At 37.0% G+C, this 22,903-nt stretch overlaps 1 protein-coding gene across 10 annotated transcripts in view; it reads left to right on the top strand.

The window, feature by feature from the left end:
• PROM1 (prominin 1) overlaps positions 1–22,903 on the top strand; it is a 63,098-nt gene that overhangs the window by 31,571 nt on the left and 8,624 nt on the right. For 6 of the 10 annotated variants that reach the window (XM_061469540.1, XM_061469585.1, XM_061469560.1 and 3 more), the window contains 16 exons: positions 1,738–1,858; positions 4,060–4,123; positions 6,382–6,471; positions 7,783–8,000; positions 8,412–8,486; positions 9,651–9,714; positions 11,509–11,668; positions 13,692–13,844; positions 15,231–15,354; positions 15,779–15,882; positions 16,199–16,283; positions 17,948–18,094; positions 18,340–18,411; positions 21,086–21,178; positions 21,913–21,930; positions 22,514–22,567. In XM_061469540.1, the coding sequence (XP_061325524.1) occupies positions 1,738–1,858; positions 4,060–4,123; positions 6,382–6,471; positions 7,783–8,000; positions 8,412–8,486; positions 9,651–9,714; positions 11,509–11,668; positions 13,692–13,844; positions 15,231–15,354; positions 15,779–15,882; positions 16,199–16,283; positions 17,948–18,094; positions 18,340–18,411; positions 21,086–21,178; positions 21,913–21,930; positions 22,514–22,567 (1,642 nt within the window). The remainder of the gene's footprint in view (positions 1–1,737; positions 1,859–4,059; positions 4,124–6,381; positions 6,472–7,782; positions 8,001–8,411; positions 8,487–9,650; positions 9,715–11,508; positions 11,669–13,691; positions 13,845–15,230; positions 15,355–15,778; positions 15,883–16,198; positions 16,284–17,947; positions 18,095–18,339; positions 18,412–21,085; positions 21,179–21,912; positions 21,931–22,513; positions 22,568–22,903) is intronic. The other 4 variants (XM_061469567.1, XM_061469550.1, XM_061469590.1 and 1 more) reach the window with 1 other exon arrangement.

Here is a 22,903-nt window from a genome sequence, read left to right as displayed (position 1 = left end):
CAAGAAAAATGTTGGTGTCCCTTCATTCATTAGTGACTTCTGGGAAGGCAGTTAATAGCCAGTTCTGAATATGTAATTGAAATCTTGGGTAGAGGAGCAATCTCTTTATCTCCAACTCTGTCATCCTGTTCTGAATGTTTTTGGATGTTGAGAAAAACGTTAGTGAAAAAACCCTAGTAGACCAGCACCTGTAGCATATGGCCTTGCCATCTTTCCCTGTCTCGTGCTTTGAACTCAGTTTTCCAACTGAGAGTATTTATTTCTCAGAGCAGCAAAAATTCTTGTACTTGACCAGTTTTACAGGGAGAACAAGTCTTTAGGAAGCTAAAGTAGGCAAAGTAAAGATGAAGATTTGGTTTTTTGATCACTGGTAAGAGGAGACAAGCATCATCAGGGTGCTTTCACCTGTCTTGCCCTGGTAAAATACATAAATTGTGTCATTTTATGTCCCCATTTGCTTTCCACCATCTCATTTCTCATTTGTGTGGCTGTATTATGGCTTTCTTTGAACATACATTTGGATCAAGAATTATACTTACCATATGTATTTTGTCCTGTATGGAGCCTGGTATGGGTTTTTCTTTAAGCCTTATTTAAAAACAGTAGTATTTACTACTAGTGGTCTTCACACTCCAACTCAGGAAAATTATCAGTCTGGGAAGAGTACAGTTTCATTAGTGACTCCCTTCTCCTTTGGCTTGGATTTTTGTGATGGCTTCTCAGAGTGCTGCCTCTCTAGTACTGAGCTCCAATGCAAAGTAAGAGGCTGAATAAATGTTCCATCCAGGAATTGCCTGTGATGCACCTGACTGCAGCTTCTAGTCAGTCTCTGCCCTTTGGGGATATTTCGTGCCTGTGTGTTGAGTGGATCTGTGCTGCTCACAAGTTAAATCTGTGGGAAGTCAGTGCTGGGCACAGCCTGCTTTTGAGGATATTGCCACTCTGATGGTCTCTCTTAATTTTTCCGGTGCTATCTGAAAGGTTAGCTGTTAGTGTGAGATGTTTAAAAACAAAAAGTCATTCTTCTGTTTAAGTCTGTTTTACACCTGAACTAAACAAAAACTTAAGGATCATGTACACTAAGAGAGCTTTTGAAGCCACTTATGGGACTTTTAATTGCCTTTTTACTTACTGTTTGTGCAGATCTTCTGGGCTGTAATTAGAATTTCACAGTGGGGAGTGATCAAATAGAAAATAATCAGCAGTGCTGACTGGATGTCTAGCGCACTTTCCATCGGGAAATCCTCATATATTATTTTAGTGACTATTCAAGTGCTTTTAAAAGATCTATGCAGTTGTGTAAATAATTTGGGCCATTATGAGTAAATGTTGCTGAAGTTCTCAAGTGTAAAATATTCCTTTTCACAGTTAACTAGGAGCATTTTCTTGTAGCTGTATGAGGGTTAATGGTACTTGTAAAAGAGCCTAACATTTCAAAGTCCCCTCTAATTTGCCTAGGCTGTTTTCTGACAGAATCAGTGCAAATGGATAAGTAACTGACTTCGGAAGACTTTGGGTTAACTTTGCTTTTTTCCTTTCTGTTTTTTTTTTTTTATCAGTAGTACAATATCAGCCCTTATGGCAAATTCTTCTACTCCTGCCTCATGGTGCATGTGAGAAGAAAAAGAGAATATGTAAATTTATGAAGCCCTTTATTTTGATAATGTTTACCTTTTATTTGCTGTGATTTTTTTGTTCTGTACAATAATAAATACCCATTATCTGTATTTTTTGTAGTGTTGGAGTGCTCTGTGCATATGCTGCCAACCAGCATTTAACTAACCAAGTCCGAGGAGCAAAGAAACTGGTTAACAGTAATTTCAAAGATCTGAAAATTTTCCTTAACGACACTCCAGCGGTAAGGAATTTTTTCTCTATGGGGAATGGGGATGGGAGGGAAGAGGTGTAAGAAAGAAGTGCTGCAGAAAATAATTGTTTCTTTCTATACAGTATAAATCACACCTGCAGTATTTTGCTTATTCTTTGTGTGTCAGTCTCATGAAGTAGAGTAAATGATGCAAGGTAAGATGTTTTCACACAGCAGTAAATGTTTGGGAGTTATCCTGATGGATTAGCATTCTTTGAGCAGCTTCTGAGCTGTATTCCTGGGATATGCAGTGATGATGCTTGTAGGCCCTTTTCCTCCTACTGAACTAGTGTAGATCACTAACAGAAGGTGACTCATTTGGGAAAATACGGTTTTAAAAGGAATACGTATAAAAAAGATACTGTGTGAAAACTTGGATTTCTTGTTGCTCTTTCCTGTTTCCTTGTATTAAGGGCTGACTTATATGTGCTCTGGGACTGAGCTACAGTAATTTCTTTTCCAGAAGTATTTTTGACTGCTTTTTCTTTAAAGCAGTGTCATACTATGCCATACCAAACAGGAAATACTGCCTCTTTTCTGCATTCAGGCTTTCCTTAGAGCCCCAGAAGCAGTCCTCTGCATATCCTTTTTGCACTGAAAGCAAAAATTAAATTCTAGCAAGGAAGACTTGTAAACTTTCTCATGTGCAAATTCCAGTTCTTTATTGGTTAGGAAGAAAAAAGTCTAACAGTCCTATTACCTTGGCTTTCATTCATTTTAATGAATTAAATTTAATTGATCTGTTTTAATCCCACATGGCTGATAAATTGGAAGTAGCTGGCATCCCCACAATTATGAGGGATTCATGAGTATGATAGTATCCCAGTGACAGTAACTCTGGGCTGGTTTTCTGCTGACAGAACTGTACGAGAACAGGAGACATCTGCCTAAGTCACTTTCTCAGACAAGGTACATAAATATCTCACACACACACACGTAAGAATTTCTTGCGGATAGGAGAAGGACTTCAGCTTCTTGCAAAAAGTTGTGGAATCCAACTAATTGGCTGTAAAGCTCTGAAATCCTGACTGATGTTCTTGACTCATTGGTATGAGGTGTACAGCATATAAGAGGATTTGGAAAAAGAAGTCCCATGTTAAGAGTTCATGTCATAGAAGATTTGCGGACTATGAGTATTGAGTGATAACACCATTAGTTATACAGAATTACCTTTAATCTGTGACACTGCTGGAAACAATGAAAAACCTCTAGCCCTGCAAACTCTTAGTCCTTAGGTTACCCTAGGAAGACAAACAAATAAAAATATACTTACAGCCTTAGTAGTAAGGTTTTTTTTCTCCTTTTTAGGGAAAGGAGGTCTGACTCACAGTTTGTATTTTAATTACATCCACTGCTGTATGATCAATAGGTTGGTTAAGGGTGCTTTATTGTCTGTTGTTTTGTATTGTTTTTTTTTTTCTTTACTCCACAGAAAACATGAGACTGCCAGATTGGTCCACATTTAAAATTGTAAACCCATTTGTCAAGGTGTTACTTTACATTATTTTAACTCATTTGGGGTAGGATTTGTAATACGTTATTTTAAACATGCAGAAATCAGTTGAAGGTTATTTAATGTTGTTTCAAAAGAATCATTTGAGATGGTTCTTTTATAGCCTCTTGTCCAAAGCCAGGGTCTGGTGGTAACTAAGTTGCTGGTTTCTATTGTTAAGGTGTCTTGGTAGACCTGAAGTTGTGACTGAACTGGGCCAACTGGGAGTTAGGAAAACCATTTGTACTGAGAGAGAGCAGCCAGCTCCTTTCTGCAAGTTAAGCTCTGAGAGGCTGCCCAGATAAAAGTCAGTTTGGTTGGTGAATTGCCTAAAAATTGCCACCCCGTTAACTTGCCACGTGTCTCCATGAAGGAGGACCTAATGACACTAGAAAATAAAATGACAGAGGTGAAGACATGCAAAACTTCATTGGGCTGACTGACTTCATAAGAACATGGTTCCTGCTACTGAACACTTATAAGCTGAATCGTTTACCCCAGAGATGTTCCAATAGATTTTCCAATTAAATACATCTTTTATAATGTGTAGCTCTGCCAAGAAAGGTAGAAAACAGTAGAGTGCCAGGATTTTGAGGGTTTGCACAAATATTTTGATTGTTTCAGAAGAGCAGTTTGACTCATTATTTAAAAGAATTACTTTTTTCCAGCTCTTTCAACATGTTTTTTAACATCTTTTCAGCAAATTGACTACTTGGTGAGCCAGTACAACACAACTAAGGATAAAGCACTCTCTGACCTAAATAGTAAGTACTTTGAATTAAAAGGGGTTAGCGATGTGTATTTAAAGACTTCAGTAAGATGATGCAAATACCTCATAATGCAAAGTGAAATTTGTTTATGAGAATGGGGTTTTCAGACAGAAGCACTAGTCTCAGTGATAAATGAGACTAAAGCTGAAAATTCTTTTCACATAAAATGTCTTGGAGCTGATATAATGCCTATTACTTCCTGAAATAATAGTATTTTATTAAATTGCTTATACAGTAAGTCAGGCTACTATTTTATTTTCCATTTTTATAGTTACATAACCACATAGACTTAATGCTTTTTTAGACTATTAGTCACCAGTTTTTAACTGTGGAGCCAAATGTCAAGGAACAGAGCTACTAGCCCTTTTAGTGGTGTGAGAGATCTCTGTTTATTTTGTTGTTATATCTTTGTCCTCTACTCAGTTAGAAGCTGAGGTATAAGCTTATCTTCTTTTTAAAGCTGCTTAACGTATTTACCATTTCAGAATGAGCAGTTGAAGAGCAGGAGGTAGCACTTGAAATAGGACAACTACACTTTCCCCTTCAGTGCAGTTACAGTACAAGGTGTTACCTTTTAAAGCTTTTGGCAAAACAGAAGCAACCAAACAATTGATTTCTTTATTTTTACTTTTTCAACCTAAACATCACTTTCCAGAACTGATACAGAAAGGGCTGACCACATGCAGTGCAGGTTAGAATTCAAGATACGTTGTTAGTGGGCATTAATAAATGTGTCTGCATTTCAAACTGAAGTGAAATACAGGAATGCCAAAACCAATTTTTAACAGGATTGTTACTGGGATCAGAGTATGCAATTGTGGCAGCGTGCCACTTATCCTAAATTGGTTTATCATGCCAAGAATCCGTGCTTCTGTCTAGTCTTAAAATGTGTTTTAAAGGCAGTTTTCAAGGCAGCCAGCCTACCTCAGGCATACCCTGAGGCCAGTGTGTCTTATTTGAAGCTACTGAAGCCCACTGAATGTGCTTTAAAAAGTATTAATAGCAGTTGTAGCTAACCAGTCTTCTTACTTAATCCTAGGCAGGAACACCCTGGTCTGAAAAAAAGGGTGTGTCATCTTTAGTTCTATAAAACTAATAAATTGACATCTGCATTTCCAGGAGCTTGTAACTTCTCAGCTATTCTAAACTGAAATTTCAAATATTTATTCATTCTCAGTGCCAGTTTAATACAGTAGCTAATAGCGACTTAGGGGGATCTGTGATGAGAGTCTCATCAATAAATAAAGTTAGCTTTTATTTTTGTGAAATAGCAGAATTAAGTGTGTGATACCTGGGGACAAAAGGATTTCATTCTAAGGGAATCAACAGTAGCATAAATCTCAAGAGAAATGTAGATGATTTTGGTTTGCCCACCGTAAGGAAGTGCTGAAAAGTGTTTTCTGCTTGATAAAAATTCTCATCCCGAGCCAGATATGACAGTGCTGACAGTAATGGATGGTTCTGTACCACACAGTATTCCCATCTCATCAACAGCAAAAAACTCAAGAGCTGTTTACCATGATCTGGAAATGGAGGGCACCCAGCAACTACCGAAACGATGTGTAAAATTAAGATGCTTCACCAAACTCTACTTGGTGTTTATTTGTCATTTAAGCTTCATTTCTGTTTGTGAGCAGGAGGGTTTGGAGGTGGGGATAGCTATGGGTAAGCATGCAGCCAGCACTGTGAGCATCAGTGCTGCATGCACTGTATGAGGGCACAGGGACTAGAGATGCGTGCTTAACACGCTTAAGGGATTTCAGTGGAGGTGACTTGGCAGATCTGTGTTGCAGGTGACCTTGGCATTGCTGAGTACACGAGGAGCAGGAGAAAGGAAAAGAATCCGTTTTCTCTTACGCTACAAAGATACAGCGTGTAGCAAAAGAATATGCCATAAAATTCCTGTCCAGATGTTGGACTAGATCGTGGGGAAAAATGTCCAAAAAAAAGTAGTAAATGCAATGAAATCTTGAGTTTGAAATGATTGTGTTTTTATCTGTACGGTCAAGTGCTAGTGAATATTCTCTGCCATATTTTGATTTGCTGCTTTTGTTCTTAGGTCTATAGCTAGCTAAAGGAGAACTGTGTTCCTGCAGTATCTTCTGTCACTAAGTTCTGATTGTCAGGCCTTAGAGAAATTTTAATTATCTATTTATACTTTAAGTCTGACAGCACCTATACTAAGAGGTATTTTGAATTGAACTAATGTATAATGTTTTGTTTGTTTGTTTTTTAATCTCTCCATGCTACAGATGTTGGACCTTTGCTTGGAAGCAGAGTTCAAGAACAGCTGGGAAAGGAAGTACGTCCCGCACTTGATGCAGCTCTGACAATGGCAGGAGGTAAAGATGTACATGTTGTTATATTCATATTCTGTTGCCATGGTAAAACAGGCATCGTCTTTCTAGTGCAGAAGTATGGGATGACTTTATGCAGTACCATGGTTCAGCTTACCATTTTTCTATATGCCTTGAAGCTTCTTTTAAACTGAGGATTTCTGGTATTTTAAGGTTTATAAATGCATTTTAAAATTAAATCAAGATTTATGTGCTATTGTTGATAACCTAGTTTCAGCAGTCATTGAAGAGATGAAATCCAAATCCCCTGCTTTAGGTTGTTATTCTTTTCCATTGAATGTAAGGGGGACTAGGAAAGCTGTGCTTTAAGAGTGTCCGTAGGTCAGCAGGTTAGTTTTTAATAGGTCAGGAACATGTGATGGCCTCATCCTGTACACTGCCAAGCTTATTATGAGATGCTGTCTGTAATTTCTTCATTGTGTCTTTGTGTTTAGCATTCCTCATGCTTAGTTCTGTCTCCTTTCAAAGAAGATATTCCTTTACTCCTTTTTCTATCTAAGGCTTTTTTTCAGGAGTCAGGCACAGCTTATAGAGAAAAAGGCATCCATGAATCTGAGTTACTTTTGGGTTTTTTTACCCATGAATTCTTTCCCATTTGCTTGTCGTCATTGTCCTTTTTTGATTTATTTCTTTTGTTTGTCTTGAAGTCAAAGTGGAAAGGGCTATCAAAGGTAAAAAACCCAATAAAACCTTGTGTTGTGTGAAGTGCACTATTTTTGTAACTTGTGTATTTTTAGTTATATGTGTGTGGTTTTTTTGTCTACTAAACACCTGTTCAGTGTTTTGTTTTTTGGGTTACTTCATCTGATTGGATGATTGGGATGAAATCTAAAGCTCAGACAGTGTTGAACATTCATTAATGCTTGGTTGATGCAACACAAACTCTTTCCTTTTTGTCTTGCAACTCTATATTTTGTGAGTTGGATTATAAACAAAATACTGAAAATACTGTTTTGTGGGTATGGGCTTTCTTCTAATTTCTAGTGACTAAGTGTTAGAGTTTTTTGTTGAAACCACTGAGTAAGGAGAGGTAGGGAAAGGGTAGAAGAGTGTAATCTGGGAATCTCAATAAAAGTAGCCTGAGCATATTTGTTTGTAAGAAGATACAAGTGATGCATTTTTATGTGCAATAAATACATATTATATGCTAGAGGGTTTTTCTGGGAGGGAGTCAGAGTTATTTGAATCAATATTATTAAGAATAAAGCATTCATGCATGTGCGCTTCCTCTTCATATCTGTATCTATAGCATGGTTTCTGACTAGAGGGATTTTTTGAAATTTCATATCCTTGCAGCCATCAGAGAAACAAAGGAAGCACTGGAAAATGTGAGCGTCTCTGTAGAGGTTTTGCAGGAGGGAACAGAGAGGCTCCATGCAAACTTGACAGATGTTAAAATGCACCTAAGCAACACCCTCAATGATTCTGCATGCTCTGCAACTCAGGCTGCCTCAACTTGCAATATCATCAGGAATTCACTAAATCAACTGAACATCAACGCCAATTTTAGTGGGGTAAGAGAATGTTTTTCAGAGTCCTACAGTGTGATTGCCTTGAATAAGCCCAATAGTATCTCTGCATGTTAATGGCTTGGTATGTGCTGTCACTGGTGAGATAAATGACCTTCCCATATTCTGTGTTTCTAGGTAATTCTAGTCACTGTTTTCCTCTTCTGTGTAGAAGAGGATAAAATGTGTGTCAAGCAGTTACATTAAAGTGCTGCTCTGGGCAGTGAAATAGTATGTCCTCCCAAAAATGCTAAGGTTAAGCTTTGCTGCTGTACAGCAAAGGTTTTGGGAGTGTGCTACAAAAATTCTACAAATAAAGTTTCTAGTTTCTTTACCGTCTCTCCTACCTTTGTGATGTTTACTAAATTAATGAGTTTACTATTTTGATGTGAGTCAAGAATGCTTTTTGCTTTCTAGTTGCCGGGAGTGAGCTCACAGCTTGCGAAGGTCAATGATGTCCTTAAAATAGACCTTTCTAGTCTGGTTCAAAAGGTATGTTTCTTGACAGGCTAGTAAACTGTTAATTAATGAACTGGGTTACTTGCATATCACTTGTTTTTCCTAGGCTTTCTCATGCAGAATTCTCTTGTTCCTGCCTCATCCTGCCTCATGGTGGATATTTCTCATTATTCCACTGTTTGGCCAAGATTTGAAAGTATGAATGTAGTGCTTTATATCTCAAGCGTACTATAGATCAAAAATGTATTGCTAATTTAATGCTTGACAGAACAATCCTTAAGAAACAAAAAGGCAGAAACATGGATCTGCTGGTGTGCTCTGTAGTTTTTGCTTCGAACTCAAGAAAAGTCCACACTTTCCTAATTATTTTTATTGTATTCCAGCTATTTTGAAGTATGTCTTCCAAATTCTTCATGTAAATATTTGGTATTAAATCTGGTGCAATGGACCTAATAGGATTACTGTTTGTGTTGCAAAACATAATGATTTTCACCTATAAAAAATGGCTTAGTTTGAGCAATTTAAAAATCTAGCAATCTGAAAATGTTTTCTAGGAATAGCAGGCACTTTCTGAAATCAAAGGCTATGTAAAGGGGACTTAGAACCTTGCCTGCTTCTGAAGTTGATCAGGTCTGCGGGAAGTAAAACTTCAAATATCCACTGCAGTGGCAGCTTCTTTCTGTCCAGATGAGCTACTGAGCTTGGTCTGTATGGTTTAGACTCTTTCTTTCCCTTTCTCACTAAAGAAAGCATTAACAGAGTCTTCAAAGTCAGTTGGATTTTGTTGTTTGTAACATGCATTTCATTTTAAGAAGACACACGCTTGCAAAGAGGAGGCACTGACTGGTGCACAGCAGCTCCTTTCACTTAATGCGTCATCATATGTGCATTCTCAGTTTTATAGCAGATAGATCTGACAGGCAACAGTGCTATAAAGTCTGAGATGTGACTGATGCATGTATATTTAAATTCAGATATTTTTTCCCAAGGAATATCTTGGAGAGCAAACTGAATCTGCAATAGAATTAAGTTCCTGTTTTGCTTTGACCTTTTATAATGGGCAGCAGTAAAAACGTATTTTTGATGGTATCACCACAAACATTTTAGAATGTGTATAGTTTTACTTCTTGTAGAAAAGCAATAATGCAGTAAATAATTTAACAGTGAGAAATTTATTACAGTTTTTTCAACTTTTAGGGTTATGCGGCATTTAATGATACTCCAGACTTAGTGGTGAATCAAACGCGGAATATTTTATCAGGTGAGGACAAACTGTCTTTTAATTTTGATTGTTTAATGTCAATGAAACTTACTGATGTTTTTGTTTTGTTTTACCGATAATATATCTTCTGAGCTAAAGAGCATGAAAATGGAAATGTAAAATTTGGGGTATTTTTTTTAATTTGGCAACACAAAAATCCCATAGAAAGCCACTATGTGTTAATGAGGATCAAAAATTAAATCTAAAAATAGAGCATATGGTATTTTATGGAGGAGTTTTATTTGTTAGGCTTTTTACTGTTCAAAGTCACACTGAAGCTTTATCTTTTTTTGGTTGAAGAGCTCATTTTCCTTGACCAGTGTGCCTGTAACATACTTAGGAGTGTGGTGTTAAAAAAACTGAACCTGCGTGCTGCTGTATTAAAATGTAGTGGATGGCAAAGGGGAGGTAAAATTAAGCCTTACGGATAATTTAAATGTCTCTTTTAATTATTTTGGTACTTGGGTTTACACTATGTTCCTGGTTTTTAAACCATGACACATTGTTACTCTCTGATGGTACCTGGACACTTGACATTTGAATAAAATGTAGTATAGTGTGTGTATACTAATCTGTTTTAATTTTTGTTCTTGCATTGTGGACCTGTTCTGCATATATAAACAGCTGTTCCTTGTAAGTTTTTCTTTCTATTTTTCCCCCTCCTGGGCAAAATGAAACACAGTATATATACAACCAGAGGATACTGTGTGAACTTGCCTGAACCCAGCTAAAAGTTGTATTATGCTTTTCATTAGGAAATACAGTGCAGACTTACTCATTGTCAGTATCTGCTGATACATAAACACAGACAAGCCATCTTGATTTATCTATTTATAAATTGCTGGGAGTTTGGTTTTATAAAAACTGAGTTTGAATTACAAAGCAAATAACCTAGGCTTGCTAGGGGAAAAAAAAAAAAAAAAGGCATTTATTTGTAGACTTTCAAAATAAGAGTGTTATGGAATCCGGTTGAATTTAGAAGAGTAAGCATCTGAACAAACAGCCAAAAATTTGTCCAGTTGTTTGAGAGAGACTGTTGCCTACTGCCAAATAGCAACCTATAGTTTATAGGTCCTGCTGTTTCAAGTACGCTCCAAGTTGAAGGATGGGGAAAAGTGAATAGAAACTGCATTTTACAAATAGAAAATATGTATAATAAGTAAATTAATCATGGCTTTGTGTATCTAAATAGTGTGTACCGAAACTGTAAGCTTAGGGTAGCATATTCATTCTTAATTTGAGGGGGGAAAGTGGCTTAGTTGATCATTATCTCAAGAGTGTTGCTAACTAATTAGAATGAATTTATTTATGTAATCTTTGTTAAGAAGGTTGAAAATAACCAATATAGATTCTCAATATAGGCAGTCTAATTTCTTTCTCACTGATGTATTCCCAAGGGATGGAATTTAAATAGATCTCGATCATGTCCTCTGTAAACTTAGCGGCTAATTGTCTTGCTCAGTGTTACCGTATGCAATATTGCATGAAAAGCAATATTTAAGATGGCTAGATTAGAAGTGACACAGTAATTATAACAAAAAGAAAGAGAGAACTCTGGCTTGACATCTACATCTTTCATCATTAAATTAAATGCTAAAAATAAAATGTGTGTTTTAAAATGCCATTGTGTTACTTTGAAGCTCAATGTTTTTTGTTGCTGCTTGTCTCTTCCTCATGCTTGTTTTCCTGACTTGCTTGTTTCATGTGGCAAATGGCTTAATAGCTTTTTATAATGCATATATGGAAAGAAAATTTCTTCTATGAAATCTGTAATAGCACACTATGTTCTTTTAGATATCAAAAACGTGCTGGAATCCATTGGTTCAAATATCACTACCTTCGCAAAAACCCTCCCTGTTCAGAAGATTTTGGCAGATCTGACAATTTATCTTACACAAAGTGAAGCATACGTTCAAGATTATTTTCCAGTAGTGGAGCAGTACGATTTCTACAGGTATGTGCGGGAAGTAAATCAAGAGTGAATTGCTACCTGTTGGTAATACTTTGTAATATTTTAATGTTCTGTAAAAGCAATTAAAATATTAACGATGAACACCTCAAAACAAAGATGATATGAGGCATTTGTTTGTTACTGGCATTTTGGTAAAAATCAAAACTGCAGCTAATCAACAACTGGTGCTGTTTCACTACAGAGCAAGAGGTAGTTCCTACTGTGTAGGCCTTCAGGTCTTTTTCAGGAAGGATAGATGTAGGTAGATGTCAAAGGTATAATACATAAAAGAAGGGATTTTTTCATAATGCCAGGGTGATTTCTTATTTAGGGCTTAGTTTTGCTGAGTTTGCAGCTAAATTGTAAGAGCATGGGAATGTAGAGGCCTTGCTAATCTGTTTTTATTTCACCCTTTCTACTCTAGAGAGTAGTAGGGATTCTGCTGCACACCTTACAAATCTTCATGCACCCGTGGTTGTTCCTGCTGGTGTAGTACTTGTCCTTGTGAATGCTTAGGTTAATTGTACCTTGAGAAAAAAGCATATTCCATATGCTTCTTATTTGAGACTTGTGCGACTCCTATAATTAATAATCTCACAGTTTGAAGCATAAAGCTTTTTATTTCATACTATTTAACTTTGTCCAGATCTAGTCATTTCAGTCCTCAAGCTCATCAAGTTCTCCATACATTTTGAAACTTCAGTTGTTCCCGTAATCAATGATTGTTTCTATCTTTGTGTCATAATCAGTTCCACTGCTGCAGAATGCGTGCTGATGGCATTAATGCAATTTTAAATCAAAATAAGCAGACTGAACCTTAATTGCAATCTATAATCTTTAACCCATTCTTTGTCAGGCAATTTTTTGTGGTGAGCCTTGATGTGTCAAATTTATTAGTATTTTCTTTGAAGCTCAAATTACATTTAACCAAATAAATGCATTGCTTTGTTCTGCTGCAGTATGCCTCTGTGAATCTTGTATTTGGATTCAAAGAAGTGGAGAAATATCTTATTTGCATGGCACTTAAATACCCATTCTTGTTGAACCTGACCTAGTAGTATTTCCAAGTACAAGTGAAACCAAAGCTTGTTGCTGTCCAGATTGTTTTCTGTCTGTCTCTTCCTTAATTACAGATGAATTGTTCTTAATAAGTATTCCTTTACAAATGTGCCTGTCAGCATTAATGTTTTTCTTTCTGTTTTGACTGCGCATATTCATTATGATATTCCTTTTTCTGGTTCCCACTTTCCCTCTACAGAGGTACAGGGAAGAGAAAAGGGAACTTAAGAAATATAAGCTAGGAAAAAGGGAACAAAAGGGGAAAGGAGCAGCAGAGGGAATTGGGAGGAGTTGAAAGGCTAGAATGAAATACAAAATGTGTGAATAAATGGGTGTGCTCCAAATATGTGGGCAGATAGAACTATTATGGGATTTAATTAATAAAAATGAAGGTTTAATTCCTATTCAGTATCTCCCTTCTGATCAAGTTCTGTTAAATGCTCCATACAGTGAAAGCATTCCAGCACTGACAACATAAAGCTAGGTATTAATAGCCTTAAATACTCTTACGTACTATTACAGTCCTGTCACACTGTGTGCAAAAAGTAGTAAGCCTTACAGTAAGAGTTATGTACTTCATGACCAATGGTGAGTGCACAGTCATAAACCTCTCCATTGTTTCTTGAATAAATTACTGTTTGAGCATCTGCCTCCTCCGACTCATTATTTGCTCCACTTGGCGCACTTTAGAGCAGTACAGTTCACCTGCAGTAATGGGATGGGAGCACCATGTTCCTGTGATGTTTGTTCCCCAGTCCTTCGGGAACAGCTGTCTATTATCCAACAGTAATCATGTTCTGTCCCAAAATATATGCAAGTACAGGAAAACCATTTTTGCTAATATTTGTTGCTCAAACAGAACTATGAGTGGGCCAGTTGGGAATATAGTATTGCCTTACATATTCTGCAGGTCTTTGGTGTATTCTTTGCATGCTAATAACCAAACGCTTTGGGTTTTATTCCTTAGGTGGCTGGGTTGTCTCATCCTGTGCTGCATGGTGGTCCTGATTCTGATCTTCTATTGTCTTGGATTGCTGTGTGGCACCTGTGGTTATGATAAACATGCTTCTCCAACAACCAGAGGCTGCATCTCCAACACTGGAGGAAACTTCCTCATGGCGTAAGTTTCACTTATTGGTGAAAGATAAAAGGAAGGTACCTGTAGAAGGTTGTTTTTACTATTTTTTTTTTTTTTTGAAGGGCATGTGCATGAAAAGAATTGATGCTTTCTATGTGTATGTGCTGGAAAAAAATCAGCACAAAAATAAGTACTGATCTCATGTACTTCCACTGAGGGTCTTGGGAATTTTGGGTTCTCTTTCATTAAGGATTATAGCTGAAGGACAAAATCTCTGAATCTGCTGTTCTAAGGCGAGTGCTGTAGCTGATAATATTTCTGTGTAATGTTGTTTTTTAACCCCAGGCAGCAACTAAGTACCACAAAACAGCTCACTCATGCCCCCTGGCCCCTGGTGGCAGGGGGAGGGGAATCAGGAGAGTTTAATACTGGCGGGGTATATAAATAATGCTAACAATAACAATTATAATGAAAAAGAGGCATAGAGAGGAATAAAACCCAAGGAAAGAAAACAAATGATGCACAATACAATTGTTCACCACCCATTGACCAATGCCCAGCCTGTCCCTGAGCAGCGATCAGTGGCTCCCAGTCAACTCCCTCTGGTCTATATACTGGGCATGATGTGCTGTGGTATGGAATACCCCTTTGGCTAGTTTGGATCAGGTGTCCTGTCTCTACTCCCTCCTGGCTTCTTGTGCCCGTCCTCACTGCAGAGCATGGAAAACTGAAAAGTCCTTGATTCAGGGTAAGCATTACTTAGCAACAACATAAAACATCAGTGTGTTATCAACTTTATTCCCATACTAAATCCAAAACACAGCACTGTACCAGCTACTTAGAATAAAATTAATCTCTAATCCAGCTAAAACAAGCACAGCCCATTTGGAAACTGCAAAAACTGGGAACAGGTAATTGAAAATATAAAGAGGGTTTCATAGCCTTTTAGTACACTTGAGCAATTGCTTAAAAGAAAAAAAGCCATGCAAGGAGTCAAGAAACACTTGACTTTCTCTGGCCACTTTAGGAGTTTGGAGGTTGCTGTTGGAAGTTCCTAGTAGTGGTTTCTGCTAGGTGCAAGAGAAGCTTGCATCTGAAATTTGTCTAAAATTTTTTTGAGAGCACAAGGCTAGAAAGTTGAATTTTAAAAAGAAAATTGTATGCTTTTGTGGCTTTTAAATTTAATTCTTAAAAGGGTTTGCACACCTGGTGCAGATGCGGGCATTTTAAATGTTATTTAGCTGAAGACTTTACAGAGCTGAAACATCTAAGTTGTTTCAGAGGGCAAAAACCTATATGGAAAACAGAAGTATTTCAAGGTCTACCACTTGTTATATTGTAGCTGCTAACTGTTAGCTTCACTGTTGCCCAAAGTATATATACTTTGTTCTTCAAAAGCAAAAACTTACTCAACTTACTTTCTTTCAGTGGTGTTGGATTCAGTTTTCTTTTCTCCTGGGTGCTGATGACTGTAGTCGTGCTCACTTTTGTCACAGGTGGAAATGTAGAAAAACTGGTCTGTGAACCCTTTGAAGATAAAACTTTATTCAAGGTAAAATTATTTGCATTATTAAACAATGACTGGAATCATCATGAGTCCTGATGGTTTTGTCAGTTATGTATGACATACTATTTTTTTATGGGATACTTTAAGTGAGTTTGGATCTGGTTTTAATTTCCCGTTACACACTGAATAGAGACATTCATCCTTTCTTTGTTTAATTTGCTTTGCAGTATAAATACTGCATGTTTGTTGTCTTGTGGAGATACTTTTTTTTTTGGTGAATTCAGCATTTCTTGGTGAAGTTCAGCTTTAATGTTCATTTTCTGCACCAGAGAGGTTGAATTTGCTGGTTTGCTTGTGTTCCCATTAGTGGGTGATAAGCTTATACGTATGTGTCAAAAGATTGCATATGAATAAATTCATTAATTGAAAACTCAGAATTATAGTGACATTACTGAATTTTGTCTTCTAGGTTTTGGATACTCCCTACTTACTAAATCAGCACTGGAAAAACTATCTTTCTGGCATACTGTTTAAAAATCCAAATATTAACTTGACTTTCGAAAATGTGTACAGGTACTAAAGTTATGGTCAAGATTTAATTCAATTTATGCATATTAGTTTTGTGATATCTTCCATGCTTGATATTTAAAGCACATGCAAAAATGGTACACGTTCCAGAAGACGTTCTGATTTTCCAGTGAATCAGTAGCAAAAGCATGAGTTATTAGGGGTAGTATTAGTGCAGTATGTATAACGATATTAGTTGAACTCTTTGATAAAATATTTTGCATCGGGTGGATTCTCTTAGAATATGAAAACATTGTGAGTCATTCTCTTAACACTTAGTCCTCAAAGTGATTTTTAGGCTGATATATTTTTATTTTTACAGTGATTGTAAGGAAAACAAAGGAATTTATACCTCCCTTCACCTAGAACACCTGTTCAATATCAATGAATTCCTAAATATTAGTATGGTAAGTAAAGAAAGTATGAGGAAGTGCATGATTACTTCTGAAGGCTGGAGAAGTGTTTGAACACAGTATGGCATGTCTGGGGTTTGTGGGTTTTTGGGTTTTATACGCAATTTATCCTGTAAGGAGGCAAAAAATGGCCAAGATAATTTGAAAGAAAGGAATCTGTTTACGAACAAGATGTCCTTTGCCCATCTCAGTAGACCACAGAAGGTTCTCTGATATGCTTTTTTATGATAATAAAAATATAGTTGATTTTAATTTTGAAACTTGCACAGAAGGTTCAAGTCTAGCATCTTCCAAAGACTACTTATGGTGTGTAATGAGAGTCTTGCTCTTTAGTTAAATGTCTGTCTTAGTGTGTTCTCTTCTGATTTCGGTCAGATTTATATTGATCCAGGATACGATATACTGTGCTCCTAAGAATGGTTCCCAATTTCAGTGGGAAGGGGTTGGGATAAAATAAAATCTTTTCAGTTTGAAAGTCTGTGTTATTACACGACTTCATTGTCATTACTTTTACAAGGGCATGTAGTGACAGAAAAAAGGGGAATGGTTTTAAGCTGAAAGAGGGGTAGCTGTAGATCAGATATTATTCACTGTGAGGGTAGTGAATTACCAGAACAGACTGCCCAAAGAAGTTGCGGCTGCCCCATCCCTGGAAGTGTTTAAGACCAGATTGGACGGCTCTTTGAGCAGTCTGGTCTAGTGGAAGGTGTCCCTGCCCAGCTGGAACTGGATGAGCTTTAAGGTCCCTTCCAACCCAAATCATTCTATGATTCTATAATCACATGACTGTACTAATTCTGGGATTGCCTATAATACTGATCTTCATTACAGCAACCCCTAGGGGATTCATATTCTGTTCTGCCAGGCACTGTACACAGACTTGATAGATACAGACCCTGCCTCAAATAATACACCAAATGAACAGGGAAGATCATTTTGAGTGTCCACAGCAGACTGGGAAGGCGGTAGAGGCTATAAAGGAAGTCAGGTTTCCAGATTCCTCATCTTTTGCTCTGTGGCCTGTGCAGGAAAGGTGACATATTAGATTCGGATGCCATGCAGGAAGACTTCAGGTAATGATAAGCAGGTCATCTTTAGTTCCCACTAAACATATTTAGAGGAGTCTCATTTAGTCCTATGGCCAACAGAGTGGACAGTCTGGCCACAGCGGAGATACCGAATTCTCTAGGTTTCCTTGGTTAAATATTAAATATTTAAACATAAATATTAAATTTTAAAAAATAAATTTAAATTTAATTTAATAAAATTTAAAAATTAAATATTTAAACATAACATTTCCTGAAGAGGAAAGAGAATTCTCTTTTATCTTGGTCTCCACTTGGGAGGGACTAACATCTATTCAGAGAAGCCTGCTTAAATGGATGTCATGAAAGGCGAGTAATTCATTGGTATGAAAGATGCATGGCTAGGTTACAACATGGCATGACTAAACTGTGGATATTGCAGGGAAGGTAAGAATGTTACCTGGTGGATTCCATCAAAGTTAATTGAATTCAACTGATGTAAGCAAGAATCAGTGTGTGCTTCTTCATGAAAGTGATGAGTCAGCAAAAACAAGATGCTTGGGGAGGGGCATCTATAGACTAATATACACTGGGCACAAACCACTTATATGCTTTATTTTGTTTTCCTCTCAGTATACAGAAGATGTAGCTCTTAAAATTGAGCATATTCAGATAAACCTCAGCAAAATCATCCTGCTGGATGAAATTGGGAAGGAGAATCTTTTGAATTTCAGCTCTTCAGGAATAGAAGGAATAAACTTTGCAGCGTATTTGGCAGAGGTGAGACTGTAGTCAACCGAGATTTGACTGGGACAAAGCATAAACTGAAATGTTTCTTTTAACAGTGGGCAAAACAGAAAAATCTTCTTTTGTGTGAAGGGGTGTGTTTTGGAGAATCACAAAACATGGAGCAAAAGTGCTTCAGAAGTTAAGCTCAGCAAACATTTAAAGAAATAAAGGGTAGACAAAGTTTGTATGCAGTAACAACATACACTCTTTCTTCTGCTGTTCACATCTTGTTTCAGATCAATAAAAGTGTTACCAAAGTTGATCTTCTGTCGTTTGCTAATGACTTAGAAGCAAGAGCAGACCAGCTGGTAAGTTTAATTCACTAATGCAGTAATACATAAAATGTATCGTTTATATACTTTGTAAGTATAAATACATAGACAAGCATTTAGACTTCCTGTGGGAGTATTCTTGCACTTCAGACACTTATATACATGATGCATTGTCACATAAGGAAAAGCTTTCAAGAACAATATTGGATATTAACTGTATTTTAAATATTGCTAATTACTGATTTTTCTGTTCTGTTGTAGAGTTTGTGCTTTGGAAGTATATTTTCTGCTTTGGAAGTATAATTTCTTGAATTCCACTGTTTGCTTAAGAAATGAGGGGAATACTCTGAGTATTTCCTGTTTATGCTGTTTATGTTTTAGGGTCCCAGTTGGAAAAAGAAAATAGGTTAGACTGTGATGCAGATGATGATTTGAATTAATTTTGTTTCAGTTACTGAGCAGAATGTTTTGCAATTAGCAATAAAATTAATACTGTGGCAGCTCATAAGAGCTCTAATGAGGACTTGGGCTCCAGTGTGACGGGAGAACACGCAAAAGAGATCCTGTCTTGCTCTGAAGGGCTTTTTTGCCTGCAGGCATGTGGACAATGGTCAGAGGGTGCAGCTACGGCATTGCTTGCAGATGAATCTGCAGAATGACACAGCTGTGTTAAGTTAGTGAATATTCGGCTAATATGTTTGTATGAATGTCAAGGTCGCTTCATATTTGTTTTTCAAAATGAGGGTCATAGTTTGGCCACGAGGTTGGAGACTGGCCTAAGAGAAATGCCTGCATTGTGGTGTATGAGAAAGAGTTATGCTGCATATGTGCTACTGTTGCTTGGATCACTAAGGGACACAGAGAGCAGAGTGAGACCATGGTGTCTGGAATTTATCAGATATCCATCCCTCCTCTAGGGAGAAGAAGGCACAGTAGAGGCCGCTGGTGTGCTTACTCCGTATAATTGGATCACACATCTTAATGCTTTTTTCTGCCACATGTGCACTCACGTCAGGTTTAGGCTGCTCAGAGCTTTTCTTGTATTGTAGCTAGCATCCTCTCCAAGTACCACGAGTGAGCCACATGTTGCCTGTTTAGTCATGTAGTTTGCTAAATTTGACAGATACCAGTAGCTTCGGCCAGAGTTCACTTCAATTTTCAATTTTTACTGTGCCATTTTGAACCTTATACAGGTGGGGAGGTTTTGCTGATGTTTTGGGTTATTTTCCGAGTGAAAGCTGAGGTTCTTCAAATGTGTTATGCTTTACATAGAATTGCCTGAGGTGTCTTTTTAAAGGTATATTCTACACAGCTCCATAAAGGAAAATTTATTGTGCTGGTAGATAGTTTTTTTTTTTTCTTTATTTTTAGTAATAGAATCTAAAAGAAGTATTCAAATTGAGAATAATTAGGCAGAGTAATTTCTTCATATAGAAGATAAAGAAAACCACAGTATTAAATGTGCTCACTGTCACAGTGTATGTTTTTATTTCTTCCTTAGTGTAATCTATGAAATGCCTTAAAAAAAGAAAAAAAAAAAGCCCTCCAAAACCCCACAACAGCATGACATAGTACAAAATTAGATTGTTTCAAAACTGGTACTGATTTCCAAGAATATTTTGTAATCCCGCTTTATTATTAGTGTTAACTCTTAAAGTTTACAAGAACCATCAATTAAAGAATAAACTAAAACTGTTTGGAATTAATTAACCATGGGGTTATAGTTTACCCATGGGGTAATAGTTTATATTTTCTGTTTAACCATGGGGTTATAGTTTGTATTTTCTGATACCTTACGTGAAATTGAATGGATGTTTTTATACTGGAAGGAGTAAATGGAATAAAACTTGTATCAAAACACTGGGTCAGGGTATGGAAGAGGGAGCTACCACCCACAGGTGTTGTTAGGTGAGGGAATTCAGCTTGTCAGTGCAGTACATGAAGCATCCTGAAGCTCAGTGCCACAGCTGACCACTTACATGAAGCAAACACATCTCTGAGGTATGCCGTTAGTACACTTTCAAAACAATAAGCAGCATGTATTCAAGAGTGTATGCAGGGAGCCAAGTGATTTTGCCATCAAAAGTAAATGGAAGAGAAATGTATTTCTGAGAATAAAATCAAATTCCATGGTATTTTGCTACAAGTGTGATCTCCAGACAGGCAGTCAGTCTTGAAAATCAGGGCACAAACTTGTATCTTCTGACTGAAAAGCAGGAGCTGCAGAAATGAAGAGTAACTTCCACAAACACATTTCCAAGTTACCATCTGGGAAACTTCTGTGCCCCTCAGAAAGCAGAGTGTGTCTCAGGGTGATGACCACAGTGCCCAAAACTGTGCCTGGACAATGCTCATCCCAGCTGTGGTGCCATGCTGCAGGGTTCTTGCAGCGAGTTAGAGGGGATGTGCTAGCTCCTCTGTATTTAAAATGACTTAGTTCACTACGTGAAAATTCTCTCCAGTTAAATATGTGCTGATAATGTTATAGCCAGAAAAGCAGTATAATGTATCTGGTTCGGTTATTGAGGTTTGAATTACTAATATGGTGATTTTTCCTCTCTTTGTGTTGAAGAATTCAATTTGCCAAATCCCGTTGTTAGCATCAGCTGTTCTGCAATGGATGAGGATAATGTGCAACTTTCACTGTTTCTTGCTTTGTTGGAAAGCTTTGAGACTGCTGAACAATACTGCGTAATTGTGTTTTTTACAGCCAAAAGGAGCACTGGAAAATGCCTTAAAAGGACATGCAAACAACATTCGAATGATTCATAACCAGCAAGTCATTCCACTAGAGCAAGCTATGGTAAAATATTAAAGCAATACTAAAATGTAGTTACAGAAAATATGAATCTTTAAATATCTTAAATACAGAAAGCTGGACTTTTGCTAGTACATAAGCACAGATTGCATTTTCACTGTATCACTGAAGAGTAATCTGGTTAAAGTACGTGTTTAATAAATAGTTTTCCTACTTGTAATACTACTACTTTATAAAGCTTTCTAAAATCATGACCTTTTTCCTCCCCGTATTTTTTTCTATATCTATTTTTGATTATATATGAATAAAGTAGGAAATGGGAGAAATTTACAAAATCTTAACCCTAATTCACTCATTTTCTTTTTTTACTTAGCATTTGTCTTCATTACTAAAAGCAGTTACCATTTTCACACTTTATTTCTTGGAATTAGCAATCACCTAACAGTGTTAATTAGAATTGGAAACTCCTGACAGGAGTATTTAGAACCAAAGAAAAGTATTTTTTATTGATGCCATAAAAGATATGAAAGAGCTGCTTCTGCCTGATTTTGCCAAGCTTATAAGTATCAAGCTGTGTATATGCTAGGTGTTGCTTTTTCTTCTAGGTAACATGATGACTTTTAGTTTATTCTATCATCTGATACAGTGTTCCTGCCCTATCAAAGCCCTCTGGTAGAAAAACGTAAAGTCTTCTCTTCCAGTCTAATTCTATGCTGTTCTTCCTAATTAACTCCTAATTATTCTCATCTCTTTTTCCTTTTACAAAACCGACTGTCAAGAAATATGTTAAAGCTAGGGTAAGTGCTTTTTCCCTTCTGAAATTGCACGTTATAGAATTTTCTGAATGCTTGGTTCTGATTTTAACCGTTCTCTCTTCACTCCAAATAAATCTTAGTTAAATCTAAAGTCTTCCAGTACACAGTGCGTAAGAGTCATAGAATGGTTTGGTTTGGAAGGGATTATTAGAGATAATATAGTTCCAACCCCCTGCTAGAGGCAGGGACAGCTTCCACTAGACCAGGTTGCTCAAAGCCCCATCCAACCTGGCCTTGAACACTTCCAGGGATGGAGCAGCCGCAGCTTCTCTGGGCAACCTGTGCCAGTGCCTCACCACCCTCACAGGGAAGAACTTCTTCCTTATGTCTAATCTAAATCTACCCTCTTTCAATTTAAAGCCATTACCTCTTGTCCTATCACTACTTGCTCTTATAAAAAGTCATATTCATTTTAATACAACTGTTGTTACTATATATAGTGTTATATATTGTATTATATGAAGTAATCTAGAGAAGATCGAAGTATGTATATAATATTAAAAGAGATGGGCTCTTACCTGTAGCAGTGACTTGAATGTTTTTTTTCTCCCCTCCTTTCTAATAGAGCACTTTAAATCAGAGCATCCGGTTACTGAAGAGGACATCATCTGAACTTATGGTAAACTTTTCTTTCTGGCAACAGGAACATTTTTATGTGTTTTAAGTCCATTCACCGCATATGCAGGGCATATATTTTCAGTACAGCTATTTCTAGCTGTTCTGTTATTGGGAGTGCATTGAAGTAGTAGCAGGGATTCGGATATTTCTTGTGTACAGCTTTTTCTATTTTCTACCCTGGCTTTCCCTTCCTTACAGAGGGGAAAAGAAAAAAAGAAAAGAAAAAGTTGGGATTTTTTTTTTTTTTTTAAACGTGATTTTTAAACTGAATTGTCACGTGGAAAACTAGACTTCAGTTCCATGTGGTGTGTTACTCATTCTCCTAAAACTGTAGTTG

The sequence above is a fragment of the Pezoporus flaviventris genome, unplaced genomic scaffold (assembly GCF_033815535.1).
Source record: "Pezoporus flaviventris isolate CSIRO_AGI_PZ_B2104156 unplaced genomic scaffold, CSIRO_AGI_Pfla_v1 ptg000002l, whole genome shotgun sequence".
In the NCBI taxonomy this organism is placed as follows: domain Eukaryota; kingdom Metazoa; phylum Chordata; class Aves; order Psittaciformes; family Psittacidae; genus Pezoporus; species Pezoporus flaviventris.
The sequence above is the reverse complement of the archived record's forward strand: the minus strand, read 5'-3'. Positions and strand labels throughout refer to the sequence as shown.